The sequence below is a fragment of the Panthera uncia genome, chromosome C2 (assembly GCF_023721935.1).
Source record: "Panthera uncia isolate 11264 chromosome C2, Puncia_PCG_1.0, whole genome shotgun sequence".
Classification (NCBI taxonomy): Eukaryota; Metazoa; Chordata; class Mammalia; order Carnivora; family Felidae; genus Panthera; species Panthera uncia.
This window is the reverse complement of record NC_064810.1, coordinates 28,274,861-28,296,927: the sequence shown is the minus strand read 5'-3', so window position 1 is coordinate 28,296,927 and position 22,067 is coordinate 28,274,861. Positions and strand designations below refer to the sequence as shown.

Genomic DNA, 22,067 nt, shown 5'->3' with positions numbered 1-22,067 from the left:
CACTATGTTTGCCTTTGAATCAGTGAGAGTCAAGTTTATTGGCTTGCAGTTTACAATTCATTGAGGAAAAAATGGATATAGCGGTCTAGAATTCTAAGCAGCTAAAGAGGATCCATATATACAAATATCTCTATATCTATGTCTATCACATGTGCATATGAGAGTTAAACTCATATCGATCCAGGAGCTCATGTTACAACTTTCAGGGAAATTCAGTATACTTTGAAGAATATTTTAAGTGAGCAAATATCATTCCCTATACTAGACAAGGTATGCAGGTTTAGTACTCACAATTTTACTTTTGTAAAATGAGAATTTTTAAAAAATTTTTATTTAAATTCCAGTTAGTTAACATACAGTCTAATATTAGTATCGGGTGTAGAGTTTAGTGATTCATCACTTACATATAACACCCAGTGCTCATCACAGTAAGTGCTCTCCTTAATGCCCATCACCCATTTAACATGCTCCCTCACCCTCCCCTTCAGTAACCCTCAATTTATTCTCTACAGTTAAGAGTCTTTTTCCTGATTTGCCTCTCTTTGTTTCCCCCTATATTCATCTGCTTTGTTTCTTAAAGTCCACATATGAGTGAAATTATATAGCATTTTTCTTTCTCTGACTGACTTATTTCCCTTAGCATCATACTTGCTTCATCCATGTCATTACAAATGGCAAGATTTCATCTTTTTTAATGGCTGAGTAATATTCCGTGTGTGTGTGTGTGTGTGTGTGAGTGTGTGTGTGTGTGTACACACCACAATGTTTTTATCCACTCATCAGCAGATGAACATTTGGCTCTTTCCATAATTTGGCTATTGCAGATAATGCTGCTATAAACATTAGGGTGCATATATCCCTTTGAATTACTATTTTTGTAATCTTTGCATAAATACCTAGTAGTGCAATGCTAGATCATAGGGCAGTTTTCTTCTTAACTTTTTGAGGAACCTCCATACTGCTTTCCAGAGTGGCTGCACCAGTTTGCATTCCAAACAGTGCAAGGGGGTTCCCTTTTCTCCACATCCTCACCAATACCTGTTGTTTCTTGTATTGTTGACTTTAGCCATTCTGACAGGTGTGAGGTGATATCTCATTGTGGTTTGATTTGTATTCCCCTAATGATGAGTGATGTTGAACATCTTTTCATGTGTCTCTTGGTCATCTGTCTGTCTTCTTTGGAAAAATGTCTGTTCATGTCTTCTACCCATTTGTTAATTGGACTCTTCACTTTTGGGGGGTTGAATTTTATAAGTTCTTTATAAATTTTGTATACTAACCCTTTTTCAGATATGTCATTTGCAGATATCTTCTCCAATTTCATAGGTTGTTGGAATTGTTCATTTTGCTGATTGTTTCCTTCACAGTGCAGAAGCTTTTTTATTTTGATATAGTCCCAATGTTTTATTTTTGCTTTTGTTTCCCTTGCCTCAGGAGACATCTAGTAAGAAGTTGCCACATTTTATATCAAAAGGGTTACTACCTGTGTGCTCTAGGATTTTGATGGTTTCCTGTCTCACATTTAGGTCTTTCATTCATTTTGAATTTATTTTTGTGTATGGTGTACAGTTTCATTCTTTTGCATGTTGCTGTCCAGTTTTCCAAATACCATTTGTTGAAGACACTGTCTTGTTTTTAATTAACTATCCATAGACACAGGAAATATTTTGTAATGAAGGCAATAGATTATGCACAGCTTAATCAAAAGATTTTTTCTTGATTGGTGTTTTGTGTAGAGTGGTCTTCAGTCATTAAAATATGAATCTTCTCTGTTTTTTCTTTATTTTTAATTTTTTGCATTAAAAATTAAAATTTTCTGAAGATTTGTTATTAGATGCAATTATAAGTTATCTATAAGTAGGGTGAGCCTAAGAAATGAAAATGCATAATTTCTAATTTTTTTCAGTAGACTATAGCTGCATCTTATGGAATCTTGTCCAATCAAGAGCAGGTTGTATTCACTGACATCATCATAGCTCACAAAATAAAAAAGCTGGTGGGGGCAGAGGGGCTGTTAAAGCATAAACAGCATTGTCATATGTTATTACCACAGGCCTCTTATGAATTATATAAATGTTAACATTCAAAATAAGCTAGAGCTCGAAGCACAATGTTAGATCTATATTTTATAACAATAAAACTCTTACCTTATTTTCTACAAAAGAAATATTTCTGAACATCTTTTTTTCCCTGGGTCCCAGCTATTTGCCTTAGAATCTCTAGGACACTCTGAACATCTCTTATCTATTGTATTTTATGCCTTACCTTTCTCCAATCCAATGTGAAAATATAGGCACGTTATTTTCAAAGTGCAATGTGTTTTTTTTATTTAAATTCTTATTTATTTTTATTTTGAGAGAGAGAGAGCTCATGTGCAAACAGGGTAAGAGGCAGAGGGAGAGAGAGAGAGAATGAGAGAGAGACAGAGACAGAGAGAGAGAATCCCAAGCAGGGTCCATGCCCAGCATGGAGCTCAACTGGGGCTTGATCTCATGACCCTGGGATCATGATCAGAGCTGAAATCAAGAGTCGGACATTCAACCGACTGAGCCAGCCAGACGTCCCCAAAGTGCACTGTTTAGAGTACACTGCTGTTTCTAGTTTAACATGAGTAAGTGGATCATCTACTTTACTTACCTCACAAAATACCACTGAAATGACAGTGAGTAAATATAAAAGGAAAGACTTCAGAAGATTTCAGAGTGATAAAGTTTTACATAAGCAGTTATTATACTGATAGATAATCAAGGGTAGAGGAACATGTAGATATGGGAGAAGCTGTAACAGAAGAGAGAGTTGTTCCTTTGAGCAGTGGATAAACACTAAACTCATGGTCATGGGTAGAGAATAGGATTGAATTGCATGGAAATAATCAAAATAATTCACTAGACCATTGTTCTCCTCCCATTAGCCTCTCCTACAACACCCACCACCATCACCAATGTGCACAGCAACTGTCATTGTAGTAATTTCATTGTAGTAATACAATAAAAACTAGAAAGTTGATATATAAAGAGGAAATGAGGGTTTCTAGTGTGTGTGACATACATAGAAGAAATCCTTAAATGGCTTTTGGAGAAGCTCCAGCCTACGTGTCTATATTCCAGTATTCCAGACTCTCTGTGTCACACCTACCCAATTTTGTGGAATTTGAAGCAATCTCTTCCATTCAGAGGGGAAAAATGTTGGGGGAAATTAATGTGTGCAATAGCAGAAGGAAGCCATCAGGTACCTCTATTAATTAACCATGTGTTTATTTAATATGTTTAAACTGATAATGATGGATGATTTTGCATTTTAATTAAACCAACAGTATAAATAACAGCTAACAAATCAAGCAATGGAGTTTAGTAATGAAACAATCCTATTTGAAATAGAAGCTTAAAATGTCAAATTAGTATCTTCAGAGATTCAAAATACTATATCCACAAAGCCAGTGCAAAAATGTGCTGAAAAAAGTTCAATCATAGACAAAAAATACTTGAAACATTTAAAGAATTTAAAGAGATTATACAAGTGTGAGAAGATATGTTAGAAGACATTTTCCCAGAAGTACAACATAAAAAATATAAATCGAAATGATAACTAAGAAAATTAAGGGAATAATCCAGGAAGTTCAACATTCACATAATACATCTTTCAATAAATGCAGGTGAAAATGGTCAAATTCACAATATTTAGCATTTCCCAAAACTGAAGAATGCAAGTGTTCTGATCTTGCAACCATCCCAGGTTAGAGTGGAAAGTGAGAGGGTTCCAAAAGAGTAGATGATGCTGCAAAACAGGAGAGGGCTAAATACGATGAAGGAAATAGAATATCTGATGAGTCTGAATATATTTGGAAAAGATTTGCTGACAATTGAAGTGTTTGGGAATGAATTAGTGCTTGTTGCATAGAAAACTAAGAATATGAAAAAAGAGTGGTACAACCATAATAAATTTCGTTAACTTCATACATAATGTATGTTTGGTGGCAATATAAACATTGGATATTTATTTGAGGAAAGAGGGTAACAACCTGCTTTTGAAAGGGAAAGAAGGAAGTATGGGGGAGTGAGGTAGGAAAAAAAAAGAAAATGTATAAAGTTATAAATCACTTAACAGCAGCATATATTATTTAAAATATAAAGGAATTAGTTAAAATAATTTCAGATGATCAGGGTTAACTATCATTCTTTTGTTTTGTTTTAAACACACTTCCAAGGATATAAGAATTATGCTGGCATCACACTTTTGTTAGCAATTTCGTGTATTAGAGAGCAGTGGAGCAATTGTGTATCCCCTATGACTCAGAACAAACTAGCATAAGTAACACGGGAATTTATTGACTCCCCAGACTGAAAAGTCTAGGCATAGGTCATTATACACACTACAGATGAAGTGTCCACTATTCTTTACGAACTCTACCTGTTGTCCTCATTGGCTTAATTCTCAGGCTTCACATGATGATGGAAATGTTCTCTTTCAAAGAACTTCCTTTGAAGTTCATAGAAATTCATAAAATTTTACTCCTTGAAACAATTTGAATCACATATCCATCCTTGACCAATCACTGTAACGAAGCATGACTTCTTTTAGCCCTATAAGTTCTCCATTTTGAGAATTCTTTGTCCTTTCACTTCCTCTCCCACATGGATAGCCTTCTATGAGCTTGTCTCTTTCTTGTCATGCTTTGTCAAATGCAAGTAACAATAGTCGATAGCTAAAGCTAGATGCTTATTATTTATATGTCTGCCTTTTCAGCTGTGGCAAGAACAACTCTTCCACCAACCAAATCTCAGTAGCTTAACAGACCAAAAAAAAAAAAAATGTGTTCATTGTGGGTCAAGTAAAGGACTACACTTGTTCTTGTGACCCAAGTTGAAGAAGCAATCCAACCACCATTATAAATGTTAGCAGGCACTGTACGAGGAATAAACGTGAGCAGTTCTGGTACCAACAATTAAATGCTTTAACCTGGTATTATATGTTGTTTCTCCCTCAACTTGTTCTTCAGAACCCTTGATATGGTCCCCTACATCACAAGGAGGCCAGAAAGGACAACTCTACCATGGACTAGAAGCTAGGAGAACTGAAATTATTTGGCTAGCAGCACCAGTGACTACCATATTGTCCCATGGGACATCACGAATAGGTTGCTAGAATTCTGCGAACCTGGCTGATCTGCTATATTTTGTTCATTACTCCAGAATCTATGCCCATGAATAAGGAGAGTTCTTCTTTGATAGGATTGCAACCCATCAGAGTGTCTGTATTTATTATAAATGCATCATTTACATCTATACTTGGTTTGATCCACAGTCGCACGTTAAGTTTGCGCTTTGAGTTTTCCATTTAAAAAATGCTATGATAAACAACACTTTGAGAATTAAAATACAAAATTCCTTAAAAAGGTTAACATGCCCTTGATAATAATTTGTTTTTAGGTCTCTTTGTCTGCTCTGGAGCCTATATACTCACTCGAGGGTCCCTGGCTGCCTCTCGAACATTGTATGCTCAGCTATTGGATAATGTGCTACACCTCCCGCTCCAGTTTTTTGAAACCAGTCCTATAGGCCAGATAATCAATCGGTTCACCAAGGTTAGTAAAGCTCTACCTTATTGAATAGCATACTTAAAAATGATGATCCATATTTAATACCTTGCAATAGCATTTTTTAAATTTTAAAAATTTTTTTTTAGTGTTTATTTTTGAGACAGAGAGAGACAGAGCATGAGTGCGGGAGGGTCAGAGAGAGAGGGAGACACAGAATCTGAAGCAGGCTCCAGGCTCTGAACTGTCAGCACAGAGCCTGACATGGGGCAAAGAGCCTGACATGGGGCCCAAACCCATGAACTGCGAGATTATGACCTGAGAGCAGTTGGACGCTTAAGCAACTGAGCCACCCAGGCACCCCTTTGCAATAGCATTTGCAAAAAAAAAAATCACCCTGAAAACATGGGATTATGTTTAGTATAGATTTTCTTGGTATTTTATTTCTAATTCTTGGGATATTTATAATTGATGTATAGCAGCATCACATCTTACACACATAATCAAAATAACCCTTGAAAATTGCTGGAAGAACCCAAAAAGTATATGTGCTCTGGTGTCTACAACTCCAATTCTTGTATATATTTAGCTTGAGAATCACTAATTTAAGCTGAGAAGGTAAAGAAAATTTAAGTCTTTGTGGAGACATTTGTATTTTAAGCATTCTGCTTTTAAGAAAACTGTCAACTCACTTATGGTGAATGTGGGAAGGGGTATAGCTTCCCAGAGTGTCTCTGCTTACCTCCAGGATTTTCCCCATTATATTTACTATTTTTTTTTAATGTTTATTTATTTATTTTGAGAGAGAGAGAGAGCATGAGCAGGGGAAAGGCAGAGAGGGTGAGAGAGAGAATCCTAAGCAGGCTCCGTGCTAAGCAGAGCTTGATGCAGGGCTGAATCCCTGGACAATGAGATCATGACCTGAGCCAAAATCAAGAGTTGGTCACTTAGCCAGCTGAGCCACCCAGATGCCCTGGGAAGGTGTGTTCTAAAGACAAGCAGGAAACTACATACGGATATGATGCTCTTACCCTATTTGGTTCATGAGATAATCAGGAAAATCCCAAAGCAAGACTTAGATTTAATAAAATTCCACCTCCACTCTTTGTGTCAATTTTGTTACAAACTGATTAGTTGATCCCTTAAGGTTGGATGTCTTCCTATTCCCTGGGATTTCATAGGTCATACCTTATACCATAGATTTGACAACATAAATTTGATTAACTTATATGTGAATTGATGCATGACCTTCCTATGTTCTCTCTCTCTCTCTCTCTCTCTCTCTCTCTCTCTCTTTTAAAAGTTTATTTTGAGAGAGAGAGAGAGAGAGAGGAGGGGAGGGGCAGAGAGAGAAGGGAGAGAAAGGGAGAGAGAGACAATCCTTAGCAAGCTCCACACTGTTGTGGGGAGCCCAATGAGGGGCTCAAACTCAAGAACCTGAGCCGAAGTTGGACAATTAACTGACTGAGCCACCCAGGCACCCCCGCTATGTTCTTCTCTCATTCCCCATTGTCCACTTCCATCTTTCAGTTTCTAATTTTGTAAATGAAAATTATTTTGTTTTCCTGCCTTTTGTGATGTTGACAGGACCCAGCTAGCCAAGAAGGCCACTGAATGTGTTCTTGATGGATAAGAATAGCCCAGGAGTATTTTACATTTTTTAAGTAGTGACTAGTGCTAGGCCAATGCTCCTGAACACCCAATTACTGGGGTTTGGACTCTTTTTTAAAATCTTTTTAAGCAGAGTCTGACATCAGTCATATAAACTAAGTGCTGTGTATTTGTCACTGGGAAATACACATTGCTTGATCATAGGCATTTTGTTACTAATACCCTCTTAACTATTACAACTGACTACAGGGGGAAAATATGTAGGGATAGATTGGGGAGGGCAAAGACCATGTAGTTAGACGTATTCAATCATCATATCGTCACATCCAGGTATTTTTAAAATTTTTACATTGAATGATATATTTCTTCTTCTTCTCATTCTAAACCATGAAAAGTTAAAAATATAGTGACCTGATATCAATTTTTTAGGACATGTTTATAATTGATATGCGTTTCCATTACTACTTACGGACCTGGGTGAATTGTACATTGGATGTTATTGGAACAGTTTTGGTCATCGTAGGAGCTTTACCACTCTTCATTCTGGGGGTTATTCCCTTGGTTTTCCTCTATTTCACTATACAGGTAAGTACATGGACTTTTATGTGTATTAATAACAGAAGTTCACAATTATAGGTTCAAGCCCACTTCAATTGCCTGTTAGTTCAAGTTCTCCAAAAAGTAGATTCCAAGAAAGGATTCCATATAGTAGAGTATGACTAGAGAATGCCTGCAAAAGATAGAGGAGAGGGAGCCAAGGGGTGAGCCCTCAGACAGCAATGCATGTCTGATTCCTGTGAGGGAGAGAAGAGGATTGGGTAGGGAAAATCTTGGATTACAGGACAGTTCCATGAAAGATTCATCAAATGGATGGGGAATCTACAACCAATGTCACCCATTGGAGTATTCCATGTGTCCCCGAGATGGGCCTGCTCTAGCACCCCTGCCATCCCCACTCATTGCCTGGAAACAACCTGTGGGTAACATGGCCTCCATGCTTAATAGAGTGGTAGATGCCAGGGCAGCAGCTGGACTGACAGTCAGCTGTTCTCCCTGCAGCTGGAGAACTGAGTTGTGCATTTTTATGGTCACCACAAAATCTATATGGTATTTGCATTTTAGCAGAAAGTTAATTTGTCTGTAAATCCAAGAGAGAAACAGATGCTGCCTTTTTGTCCTGTTATCCCTGATATCGGCAAAGTACTCCTAGAAGAACTAAACAGATCTCTCATGACATGATATATATCTTTATATTCCAATTAAAATGTGGTCAACCACATTCCAAAATTATGTCACTGTGAGACTACAGTGTAAAATGAAATTTATTTTTTAATGAGATGTCTTAACACATATTTAATTTAAATACGAAAGTATTTTGAGGCTGTTTACATGAAAGGATGCAGTTCTTGTAGTTCAGTGCTTTCCCAAAACCCAAGTTTTAAAATTCGCATTGGAGTTTAATCTGCCCAAACCAGAATGTTAATCATTTTCTTATTTCTACACCTTTTGTGATTATTATTCCTCCTACTTTCTATGTTTTCCCTATTTTCTCTGCCTGACTGGATGTTACTTACCTTTCATGGCCTAGGTCATATTTCATTTTCTGTGTGAATGAAGCATTCTTTACCAAAATAGTGCAAAGAGATGAGACTCATTCAGGTATTTTTGATTTATTATACTACTAGTATTATAGGCTATTTTTAGACCACAAATTATCTCTCCAATGAGATTGTAAGTCTTCTAGGGAAGACAACTACATCTTAGGGCTAAAAGAAACAAATCTAGACCATGAAGGATGGTACTGATGGTACGATTGTACCTGCTTAAAAAAAAAAACAACGCTCATATGACAAAAGAAAATTTATGTGATAGTCTTGTGGTTGGTAAACTATAACAGGGTGACCAGGAGTGGAAACGATCTAGAAACCATCTCTTGTTAGGGGACACTGTATGGAGTGAGCCCTGAATATGAATTCAAGAGCCTCAAATTCTAATTACTTTCCTGACTTTTATGTTTGGCACATCACTTCCCTTTCTAGGCTTCATTGATCCCCCCTATAAAACAGGAGTTTTGTTTTATATCAGTGCTACTCAAAGTATGGTCCCTAGACCTATGGGAGATACCCCAGACCTATTGAATCAGAATCTTTGGTTGTACCTCTTTTTTAAAAAATCACATCTTAATGTATACGTATATAATTTTTATTTGGTAATCACATTCTAATAAAACTGGGAGGAAATAAAGAATCTATCATGGTGAGGCCCACAGTCTGTGTTTTAACAAGCCTTCCAGGTGATTTTTATTAAAGTATGAGAAGCATTGATCTAGATCAATATTTCTTAAACTAAATACTCTAGATAGATTCGTGGAGTGCTTTTGCAATTCGTTGAAATTTCCTGAAAATTTCTTTATGACAATCTCTTAAGTCCCCTTGCAATCCCAGAATGCCATAATCCTTCCTCTGTGTTCTCCAGGGCACTTAACACAGAGCAAAGCTGGTAGACTGCAAGTTGACAGGCCATATGGAGTTTCCGATATGTTTTTGTCCGGCCTGCTCAGTGTTTTTTACTAAAATGAAGACATTTTAAAATCAGTGATTTTACATAAAACTCCAAGCCCAAAGATTTTTCTTGAAAACATTGCAAAATGTGGTAATTCTTGATTTCATTTCCGGTGTGTTGTGATTATCTGGGGCTGGTGAATGATGGTCCAGTTAACTAGGACATGCTCCCTCCAGCCCTCCAGTCTCTGCCCATCCCAATTATTCTCAACCAAGTTGGAGGGGAAGTAGCCAATTATACTTGTGGCTGCACTGGAGGGAAGTGCTTGTAGACCAGAAAAATGAATATTTTTTCCATAAGTATATTTAGGAAAAAAAATAGTATTGTTTGTATACTTGACTAACTTCCTTCACTTAATGGGTTCACTCCCTGGTCACATTTCCAACATGTGACATAGAGCTTTTTCCACAGCAGGTACTCAGTAATGGTTGTTTGAAAAGATTACCAAAGTGGAACCTTGCCCACCTCTGTTCTAGTTGTGCTGTCCAGAATCTGGGTTTTTTACTGTGCCAAGGGTGTATTCATTTCTTAGAGCTCCTGTAACAAATTTGGTAGCTTAAAACAACAAAAAAAATTATTCTTTCACAGTTTTGGAGGCCAACAGTCCAAAATCAAGGTGTACGTAGGGTTGGTTCCTTCCGGAGCCTTTGGGGGAGAATTGGTTTCATGCTTCTCTCCTGGTTCTGGTGGCTGTTCGCAATGCTTGGCATTTTCCCTGGTTTATGCACACATTTCTCCAGTCTCATCCTCACATGTCTTCCTCCCTGTGGCTTTGTCTTCTCCTTTTCTGTCTCTTATGAGGACACTCAGAGTTGGGCTTAGGGCCCACCCTAAATCCAGGATGATCTCATCCGGAGATCCTTAATGACATCTGCAAAGATTCCATTCCCAAATAAAGCCACACTCACAGGTACTGGAGACTGAACTTGAACTTCACTTTTTGGGGTCTTGTCATTTTCAAACTATGGAAGCAATTTCTGCTCCATCTTTCCAACTGCCTTTTTCTGTTTTCCGGTTAGAGATACTACGTAGCAAGCTCTCGGCAGATTCGACGATTGGCAGGAGCCTCTCGCTCTCCTATCATTTCCCACTTTAGTGAGACTTTATCAGGGGTGTCCACTATCCGGGCATTTGGACACGAACAGAGGTTTATCCAGCAAAACAAAGAGGTGGTGAATGAGAACTTGGTCTGTTTCTACAATAATGTAATTTCAAACAGGTAAGTGAGAGCAATATACCTACCTCAAGACCAGTCTCTCTTAAGATGTCTTGTGCCCTGACTTCTAAACAGAAGGAATGTTTTGCAATGGCATTTCATGAAATTATTAAAAAAAGAAAAAGAAGAAAGCCTTAACTGTTTCTAATATTTAATGGACATTTAAGTTAAAATGTATCTGTTCATATTCATATAAAAGTACACGCTACTTTACATGAAAATAAGTCCCAAGTTTCTTGAAGGTCATATAGGATGCTATTGGAATTTCTAGAGATATGACTCTGTTATATTCTATATTTGTAGAATATGTTCTATTTGCAAGCAATACTTTATAATAGTTTAAATTTGAGATCATCATTTTACATAAAGAGGAAAATGAAATATTAAATAATAGCGGGGCACATATAACTTTTGGAGACTAATGTTACCATAGAAAAAAGGATATGTAATCGGAAAGGTGATTGATTTTCTAATAGGATTTTAAAATACGACGCATCATTTTAGCTGGTGTTCTTTTTTGATTTTTTTATTCTGATTAAGTTTTAAAGCAAAGTTCCGCAAAAGTAAAGTGTTTTTATGCAAAGGAATCCTTTAATGTATCATCACTGCAATCGTCCTATTTTGACTGAGTTCTTAGGAAAAGAAAGCAGCTATTGATGTTTATTTTACATTTCCCAGAGGAGAGTTCAGACCAAGTACACCAAAAATCTTGCATCTCAGTTGAAGAATATTTTCCATTATCACAGGTGGCTGTCTGTTAGACTTGAATTCCTTGGCAACCTAATGGTATTTTTTGCTGCACTGCTTGCTGTGCTGGCTGGCAGTTCGATAGATTCAGCAATAGTTGGCTTGTCCATATCCTATGCCCTAAATGTAAGTAATAATGATTTTGTGGTATATGATATGTTTATAATGCAATTAATTAAACTATCCTCTCCTTTGCCTGTCTGAATTATAGATTGTATTAACTAAGTAATGAGAGACAAATCTGGATTGCCCTGGAGGCTCATTTCTTCCTCTGTTGCTACTAGCAGGAAGCTGGCTCAGCAATACTAAGTCAGTTCACAGAAAGAACAGGCTGAGTGCTAAAAGACCAGGAAACTCCTGCTGTTACACAGTTACCCAGAAGTTTCTTGTTCTCCTATCTTTATGGATTTATAGCATGTAGGGGGGGGGGGAGGGCCTCTCTCCACTGTGGCCTGCCAATCCAGTTTGCCCAGTCTAACCAAGGAGATAATGCAAACTCTGGGGAGAGTACATGCTCTCCTTCTTTGCTTATAAGTTTTTCCCTAATAAGCCTTATTTTATATTATATTGAAAAGTACTAGTGGTATGAGTGTGTTCTTGCCCTCTTTGTAAAATAGAATATTCCTTAAATTACTTAGTATAATTACATATTATTAGAGGATAAGTCTAGATGATGTGGGTACTTTCCCTTCATCCCTTTTCCAAAAACCTTAATTAAGGCCAGTTGCATTTCAGAATTCAGAACTTAGTCTTGTAGAAAGGAAATAATGACACATATACCATAGTCAAGGTCTGGGGCAGAATCCCATAATCAAACTACTTGCTTTGCAGTAAAATATATGAATGTTTACTCTAAGTGGGTTCAGTAAAGACTTTAAAGAGCCCCATGTCAGTTCAGGTCAGGTTGGCCATCAAATGATTTGGCAGCAAACTCGAGGAAAAACTGAACTGACAAGAGTTTTTTGACGTCCAGAATTAGGCTTGAATTACCACCTGTACTTGTGGGTAGGGTGAGAAGGAAGTAGAGTTTAAAAAAAAAGAGGAGACAAGAGTGGTCAAGAGTTAGGAGATTCCTGCTTCCAGTGAATCCTGCCAAAGGTAATGTTATTCACAGCTTTTTTCTCACTTGGGACGTACACTTCTTGAGGCACATCTCATCAGTCTTGGTGTCCACCGTTCCTTACACTAAGTATGGACTCCTTCCATACCTGTTGAACTATATTCATTCTATCTTCTGCCAAAAAAACATTGTTTGTGTTGATCAGTTTAACATAAAGAAACACTTGTGTGTATGTGTATAAATACATTTACTTCTAAAGTTGTTAAATAATCAGAAGAGAGAAAAGTACATGAAAACTATGAAAAGTGAAAGTGTATAAAGTATTATTAATATTATGTAAAATACTAAAGAACCAGTCAGTAAGCTCTTGGGTTTTTCCCTCCAGATTACTCAATCTCTGAATTTTTGGGTAAGGAAAGCTTGTGAAATTGAAACCAATGCAGTTTCCATTGAAAGAGTTTGTGAATATGAAAATATGGGTAAAGAGGTAAGCACTCCTAAATAACCAATAAATAGATGCAGGATTGAGATATTGTAGTGCACCTTGAATTGACATTTAAAAAAATTTTTGGTTGGCTCACTAGGTTAAGTGTCCAACTTCGGCCCAGCTCATGATCTCGAGTTTGTGAGTTCAAGCCCTGCGTCGGGGTCTGTGCTGACAGCTTGGGGCCTGGAGCCTGCTTCTCATTCTGTCTCCCTCTCTCTGCCCCCCACCCCTGCCCCACTCACACTATGTCTCTCTATCTCAAAAATAACTAAATGTTTAAGAAAATAAAATAAAATAAAAAAATAAATTTTAAACAAAGCCTACCTTTCCAAATTCATGTTTTAATATTCAGCATTTCAATAAAATTAAAACCCAATGTACTGTGGAATACACCATTATTTTATATATCACAAAAATAGAAGAAAAGACCACAGATAACTAAATTAGGATAATACATAAAATGTAAGATACATTTGTAAAATGTAAGATATATAACATTTGTTATGTTATAAAAATGAAATATGATTACTTGTTTTTAGAAGGCACAATGATTTGTCCTCTACCAATGTAGAGTAAAATATGCAATCTAAGATTATAACTTTGTGAGGATTTTATGTTGAGAAAGGTGTCTTAATATAGTGCTCTCATAATTAAAGTCTGCGCAATTTTTAAATTAACTATATACTTATTGCTTATGCCTTCTGTTTCATTTACTCATCATTAGCATCTCCGTGCATGGGAAGGAGGAGGAGAATAAATCAGTCTGTTTTATTTCCTTTAATTAGTTATAACTTAGACAAGGGAAGAATTGGGGGTGCCTGGGTGGCTCCATCAGTTAAGCACCTGACCCTTGATTTCAGCTCAGGTCATGATCTCAAGGTTCCTGAGTTTGATCCCAGTATTAGGCTCTGTGCTGGTGGTACAGATCCTGCTTTGGATTCCCTCTCTCTCTCTCTCTCTCTCTCTGCTTCCCCCCCCTCTCTCTCTCTCTCTCTCTCTCTCTCTCTCTCAAAAATAAATAAATAAACTTAAGAAAGAAGTAGAAAAATTAACACTCTGTCTCTCTCTGTCTCTCAAAAATAAATAAACATTAAAAGAAAGTTTTTAAAGGGGGTCCCTGGGTAGCTCAGTCAGTTAAGCATCCAACTTCGACCGAGGTCATGATCTCACAGTTTGTGAGTTTGAGCCCTGTATTGGGCTCTGTGCTGACAGCTCAGAGCCTGGAGCCGGCTTCAAACTCTGTGTCTCCTTTTCTCTCTGCCCTTTACTCTCCTGTTCTCTCTCTCTCTCTCTCTCTCTCTCTCTCTCTCTCTCTCTCTCAAAAATAAATAAACATTTAAAAAAATTTTTTGAAGAGTAGAAGAATTAGACTATTGACAGTATAATATTTGAGATATCAGTGTATTTTACTAATCTGATTTACTTCTGTCTCCCAGTTCCATGAATTAACAAGGCAGATGTTATAGTTGACTTGAGTTTCTGTATCTTCTTCAGTCCACCTGTAAAGGTATCTGAATCTTCATGAAACATTCCTCTTTTGCTCCTATCTCTCAGGAAGAGGTGTCCCTCCTCCAAATAGAAAACCTGAGTTTCTACTTGTATTTTTGGTAATATTTGTTCATTTTTTCTCTCAGATGTTGCTTCATTAACCACTTCCTTTAATTCCTACCCTGACCCCCTTGCCTCTCTTAACCTACAAAGATGCTAAAATATTATCAACAGCCTGGAGCTCCTGGGTGGCTCAGTAGGTTAAGCATCCGGACTCTTGATTTCAGCTCAGGTCATCATCTTACAATTAGAAGCCCCACATTGGGCTGGGAACTGACAGTGAGGGGCCTGCTTGGAGTTCTCTCTCGCTCTCTCTCTGCCCCTCCCTGCCTCTCTGTCTCAAAATAAATAAACTTAAAAAATTTTAATATCTATATCCTCCAACTCTACCTAAACTTTGATTCTTCTCTAGAGTCTTCCTCAGGTCTTAACCTCTTTTTTCACACATGGTTCACGGAAGATTAATCTACCTTCACAACCTCCAATTATCAGTATTCAGTTTGCTCAGCCTATTGCCATGTGAGGACCACTATATCATTTTATTGTTTTCTGTATTTTCTAAATATTTTTATATGTAAACTTTTTATATGTATAAATGTTATATATATATTCTTTTCATATTGTAAAAAACAATAAAATGTGTGTGAATACACACATAACACACCCACACCCACACATTTTTAAAACAAAATCATCTTCATGTGGGGTGGTTGGGTGGCTCAGTCCATTAAGCGCCCAACTCTTGGGTTTGGCTCAGGTCATGATCTTACAGTTCCTGGGTTCAAGTCTCGAGTCAGGCTCTGTGCTGACAGTGAGGAGCCTGCTTGGGATTCTCTCTCTTCCTTTCTCTCTGCCCTTTCCCCCACTCGCATGCACTCTTTCTCTCAAAACAAATAAATAGACATTAAAAAAATCATCTTTATGTAATTTGGTAACTCAAGTTCTAAAACCTCTTGACATGCAAGAAGTAAACTGTCCAGATAATTCTGTTTATCTCTCTGTAGCCCACGTTGTCTGGGCTTTTTACAGCAGAATTCTTTGGAATAGCCTGTACTTCTCTCATCCTACTTTGGACTCGCTCCAAACAGGCTTTTAATTCCACCACTTCACTGAACCTGCCCTTGGAGATCACCCGTGGTCTCCTTTCAGGCCTCCCTTGACCTGATCCATCATCTGACATTGGGCATCACTCCCTCTCATGAAAGCACTTCACCTCCCCCACCAGGCATCACACTCTCCTGCATGTTCTTCCGCTTCCTCCTGTTCCCCCAACATCCCAGGCAGGCCCTGTCTCAGGACCTCAGCACGTGTTGTTAGGTGCCTGCCAGGAAAGTGATTCAACCCATATCCCAACAGCTTGTTCTCATATCTTGTCCAACCGAGCCTTTCCTAACCACCCTACTTAAAAATCACACCACCTCTAACTTGCCTATCTCCCGTCTTCCAAAGCTTTATCACTGTTTAGCATTTTGCATATGCTATGTGATTCTTTCTGTCCCTTCCCAGCAGGCTGTATGCTCTGTAAGGACAAGAATTTGTGTCTGTTTTGCTCACTGCTGAATCTCCAGCAACTAAAGCACTGACTAGCATAGTAAATACTCAGTATTTGGGCAATGAATGAATGCCAAACTGTCCTCATCTCAGCTGCAATTTCAAATAGATTACCTTCAGCTCCTTTGTAGGGTTTAAGAAGACTCTTCTTAGTAACTGGATAGGGAGTGGGAAGCCTGGTTACCTCTAAAAATTAATTTCTAAGCTTTCTTATAAGTAGATGAGAAGTTTTATGCCGGTAATATTTAAAACTGTACTCAGGAGATCATAATATCCACAAATGTTTTCCATCACTTGTGTTTTTTATGCATGGTAATTATTTTTAGAGGGAAAGGTACTTTTATTGTAGTTATTGTAATCTTTCTTTGTTTCAAGGCACCCTGGATAATGTCTAAAAGGCCTCCAGCACAATGGCCCAACAAAGGGATAGTGGAATTTATTAATTATCAGGCTCGATACCGAGATGATCTTGGTTTAGCATTACAAGATATCACTTTCCAGACTCATGGAGAAGAGAAGGTACCATATACATTTCATAAGTTTCACTCTCCTTTTTATCTGAAAGTATTCATTGTTAAGGTCAAAGTTTAATATGGTACGGAATAGAAGATGGTCTTTTGTTCAAATTTCGTATAAAAGTATTAAACTCAACTGTTTGCTATATATAGAATAAAATTTCCTCTTTTAAAAAAGGTATTTTTAGGGGAATCTGAGTGGCTCAGTTGGTTAAGCATCATACTCTTGATTTTAGCTCAGGTCATGATCTCACAGTTTTGTGAGTTCAAGCCCCACATCAAGCTCTTCACTGGCAATGTGGAGCCTGCTTGGGATTCTCTCTCTCTGCCCCTCCCCGACTCATTCTCTCTCTTTCTCAAAATAAATAAATAAACTTTAAAAAAGGTATTTTTAAATTGTGCATACTATATTATGAAACATGATTTTAGTGTACGTTTCCAGCTTTACTGAGTTATAATTAATAAGTAAATAATGTATATATTTAAGCTGTACAATGTGATGGTTTGATAATGAAATGATTACCACATTCAAAATAATTAACACACCCATCACCTCACATAATTACAAGGCTTTTTGTTTTTGTTTTATTCATTTATTTTTGCATGTGGTAGGAACACCTAAGATGTACTGTCTTAGCAAATTTCAAGTATACAATACAGTACTCTTAACTATAGTTAGCTCACTGTACTTTACATCCCCAGAACACGTTCTTCTTATTCATCTGAAAGTTTATGCCCTTTGGCCAACATCTTCCCATTTAGCCCACTCCTCAGTCCCTGGTATCTACCATTTACCCTGTGGTACTACAAGTTTGACTTGTAGATTCCATGTATAAGCAAGATCATACAGTATTTGTCTTTCTCCATATAGCTTATTCCCCTTAGCATAATGTCCACCAGGTTCATCTATGTTGCCACAAATGGTAGGATTTCCTTTCTTTTTATGGCTGAATAGTATTCCAGTGTGTGTGTGTGTACATTTTCTTTATCCATTCTTCTATGGACACTTTGGTTGTTTCCATATCTTGGCTATTGGGAATATGAACATGGGAGTGCAGATTTCAATTCAAGATACTAATTTTATTTCCTTTGGATATGTATCCAGTAGTAGTGTACTATTATTTTTACTTCCTCTATTAGGTAAAGAGTGATAATAAGACAATAAAATTAAGTTACCTGAAATATAGTAAATTCATAGGAGAGAATATCTGTATAGTCAATGACATGTTTTGCAGCATTACTAGTGAGATGGGAAAATACTTGAGATGTAATTTGATTAATAAAAGCTATATACAAAACTGTTGATACTATATCAATTTTCTGTTTTAAAAAAGCAAACAGGTAAACACATTAGCAAAAATCCTAGAACAGTTGTAAAACATAAATAGTAGTTCTCTTCAGGTGACAAGATTATAAATAGTTTCTACTTCTATAGTTTTTCCCATAGTTTTTAAAATGTTTTATGAAAACATATTATTTCCCTAGACAGAAAGATTTTACAAATAAGTGAAAGTAAAAAAAAAAAAAATGAACAAAAAATTAACGGCAATGGCCCATTTTTTCTTTTACAGACCTGGCTTTTGTGACCCCAGACATCTCTTTTTCTAAATGTCTAAACCAGGTCCACTGCAATAACATCAAGGACAAAAAAATGTCTTTGGAACAAATGAAATCATTGTGGGATTTTGATTATGCCAATTAATTTAACGGATTCCTGATTTTTCTGGCATAGAGTGTCAGATTTAAGATCTTTTATCAGGGAAAACCAACCTCCGTAATGTTTTCTCTGCCTTATGTTCCCATTAACACGAAAGTACAAATCAACACGCAGAAGGAATTGCTTCAGTCCTCGTGGTCAAAGGAATATATGCAATCATTTGCTATTTATGACAAGGTGATTATTTTGTCCAGGAATCCAAGATCCTACATGTTATCTGTGGCCACCTTCTATAGTTTTAGTGCAGTACCTGTTTTGATACACCAAGGGAATTTGCAAACATTCCTTTGGATTTGCTATCCTTCTGGCAAAGGGTTCCTGTTCCCTTTGTTTGTTCCCTTTGTTTGTTTGTCCCTCTGGGGCAAGGAGAGTAGAGAAGCCTCATTTTGAAAGTCCCAAGAAAACCACCCCATTATCAGAGTCATCTTTGGCCACACTCTTAATGGCTAGTCCCAGGATAGGTCAGGGGTGGTTTGCTCCTCCTGGGGCTGCTGGCGTGTTTTGGTTATGTGGTTATTAAATAACTGAAAAGTAGAGAAAATACACATTTTAACCTGAGCCTTTCCCATGAGTAATGAGTGTCTGGGTAAAGACTTATCCTTACAGTCCACATTACATATTCCATGCCAGTCAGGGTTATTCTGGTTGGCAAAATTAAATCCCACTGATCTGACAGTGTATCTGTTGTCAGTGCAAAAGCCCCAGTCCCTTACAAAAAGCACAGTGCAAACTGCCCATGATCATTTTATTGCAGATTGGAATTGTGGGACGGACTGGAGCAGGCAAATCAACACTTTCAAATTGCCTATTTAGAATTGTGGAAAGATCAGGAGGCAAAATTATTATCGATGGAATTGACATATCAACTATCGGACTTCATGACCTTCGGGGCAAACTTAATATTATTCCACAGGTAAAGCCTGTTTTGTCAGTAGACTTTCTTAAATCCCTCTAAATAAACTTCCTCTTCTTCTTTTTTTTTTAGTGTGTTCCTTCCAAGCATCTAAATTCATTTTTCAAAGTCAGAGCATTTTAGATGTGTTATGAAATATCACTACATAACTGAATCCTATTAAACATTCTTACTGTAAAGTATTTTTCCTAAATGCATTTATCTATTTGAAAAACTGGCACATTGCTTTACAAGTTCCCTTCATAATAGTAAATGCAAATAAAATTTGAATGAAGTGGATCTCAGACTGAAACACACATTGGTATTTTTTGGAAGAAAAAAATTACAAAAGCTCTTGCTTAGTTGGTAGAGTGAGTGTAGAATTTTGCCTCTTTTGATTTGAAATTTAAACACATTTTAAAAGATGAAAAGAATAATAATTCAGTTAGATCATTTTTTCAAGTCCTTTGATTTGTCTCTCTGTGGCATCAAAGGAACTTGATCATTAACAAGTATGCAAATTGGCTCAAGAATATGCCCCTGTAGTCAAAGATGACTTATTCAGTTGTTTGAGAGATTTAAGCTGAGCATTTATGAGATATCTTTGTATTACCTTCTAAAAATATCTTAAAATACTTTAATCTCTTTGTCATATTATTTAGACATATGCCTCTATTCATGAATTTACTTCAAAAGCAAATTTGAATGGAATTCTTGCAGGGAAAAAATTAATGAAGAAAAGAGATATTAGTCATTCCTCTCTTAAAAATAAATACAGGTGTAGTAAAATACAGTTTCACCAGGCATGTTGGTAAGTTGGAAAGAGCATGGACTTGTCCTATTTGAATTCTACCCAACCACTTACCTTCTGTGTCTTTGGACAGTTTAGACAAGCATTCTTTTGAACCTCCAGGTCACTACCTGTAAAATGGGAGTATGGACTTCCATCTTTCTGGAAGATGATTGATAACATTATGTCCATACTATAGTTTGCATTTATTCAATTCTATGTTATCTTATATCTCTGACCAAATGGCAGCTGTCATCATCATTATTATTATGGCTAGTATTGACATTGTTAAGGAGAAAGATGATCAGGAAATTGGAAATGATTCAATCTCACTTATAGCTTATTCTGATTCTCTTCTGCTTTTGTTTTCAATATAATGAATTTTATAACTATCTAGGTCAATCGTTTTGCTTTTTCCTTGTTTATTTTCTGAATCTAATTTTTTAATGTATCTATGCATCATGTGACAATGAGATTACTGGTGATGATTTTATTCTCTAGGATCCTGTTTTATTTTCTGGAACCCTTCAAATGAACCTGGATCCTTTAGACAAGTATTCTGATTGCCAGCTCTGGGAGGTGTTAGAACTGTGTCACTTAAAAGAGTTTGTGCAGTCCCTTCCCAAGAAGCTGCTGCATGAGATTTCAGAGGGTGGTGAAAACCTCAGGTAAGCTGCTAAGAACAAAGCTTGGTCCGGTTATTCATTCCAAGGCTCCTTAGGAACTTTGAGTTAGCCTCAAAGGGAAGTCGCTCCTGAGTCACCAAAGACCTCCTTTGGTCTATTCGGAGCACACTATTGCTGATTCCCTCTAGGGAAGAGGTACAAGGAATAAAATGGTAGCCACTGGTTGGGAAATGCTGGTGAAAGGAAGAAAGGGCGGGGGGAAGGAACAATACAGTCTGAAAAGTCATATTTAATTGACTCTTCTTTTATAAAGACTCCTACTCGAATAACTTTCTTCCTAAAAATGTTGTAAAGGGCTCCTTTTTTCTTCCTGGCGGTTTGATGACCAATGACAGTCCCTTTCATGTGATCAGAGACATAAGGAAAGAGAACTAGATCCTCCCTGTGATCAGAGATATAAGAGAACTAGATCCCCTCAAGCCCTGCATTGCATGACTCAGCCTCTTGGTTGCTCTCTCCCTGCCTCTGTTTCTGCCACACTGGCCCCCTTGCTGTTTCCTCAACATGCCTAGCCAGCCCTTGACTGCCTCAGGGATTTTGCATCTTCTGTTCCCTTTGCCAGGAACAAGTTTCCACTGGAAATCTGCATGGCTCAGTCTCCCCTTCCTAAGGGTCTTGAAATAAAAGGCAACTTCCTCAATCCAGTGAGGGTTTCTTTGGCAGGCCCATCTAATGTTCACCCCATGCCCACTCTCTATACCCTCCTTTCCTGTGTGCTTGAATTCTTCTTATTACTATGCATTTTACTCATTTATCATGTTTATTTTTTCTGTCTACCCATAAGAATATAAACTCCACATTGAGATTTTTGTCTCTTTTGACAAAATAAATATTTCTTGAATAAATGAATGTGTGGCTTAGAAAGTGAATTGCAATGTAATCAGAATTACAGAGCGCGAAGTGTGTAGCCATAAAGTCCACTGTAGAAGTTATTTTACTTATTTTTTTAACAGCGTTGGACAACGGCAGCTTGTCTGTCTTGCTCGTGCTTTGCTTCGAAAAACAAAAATTCTCATCTTGGATGAGGCAACAGCTTCCATCGATTTTGAGACTGATAACCTGGTGCAGACCACAGTCAGGAAGGAGTTTTCCGATTGTACCATCCTGACGATTGCACACAGATTGCATTCTATCATTGATTCTGATAGGTAT

At 37.2% G+C, this 22,067-nt stretch overlaps 1 protein-coding gene across 3 annotated transcripts in view; it reads left to right on the top strand.

Moving 5' to 3' along the window:
- The window catches only part of LOC125920816 (multidrug resistance-associated protein 1-like), an 89,235-nt gene that overhangs the window by 64,190 nt on the left and 2,978 nt on the right, over positions 1 to 22,067 (top strand). For all 3 annotated transcript variants that reach the window (XM_049627991.1, XM_049627990.1, XM_049627992.1), the window contains exons 19-27: positions 5,427 to 5,581; positions 7,574 to 7,729; positions 10,726 to 10,925; positions 11,669 to 11,795; positions 13,115 to 13,216; positions 16,691 to 16,834; positions 19,302 to 19,460; positions 20,731 to 20,897; positions 21,869 to 22,063. In XM_049627991.1, coding sequence (XP_049483948.1) covers positions 5,427 to 5,581; positions 7,574 to 7,729; positions 10,726 to 10,925; positions 11,669 to 11,795; positions 13,115 to 13,216; positions 16,691 to 16,834; positions 19,302 to 19,460; positions 20,731 to 20,897; positions 21,869 to 22,063 — 1,405 coding nt within the window. The remainder of the gene's footprint in view (positions 1 to 5,426; positions 5,582 to 7,573; positions 7,730 to 10,725; positions 10,926 to 11,668; positions 11,796 to 13,114; positions 13,217 to 16,690; positions 16,835 to 19,301; positions 19,461 to 20,730; positions 20,898 to 21,868; positions 22,064 to 22,067) is intronic.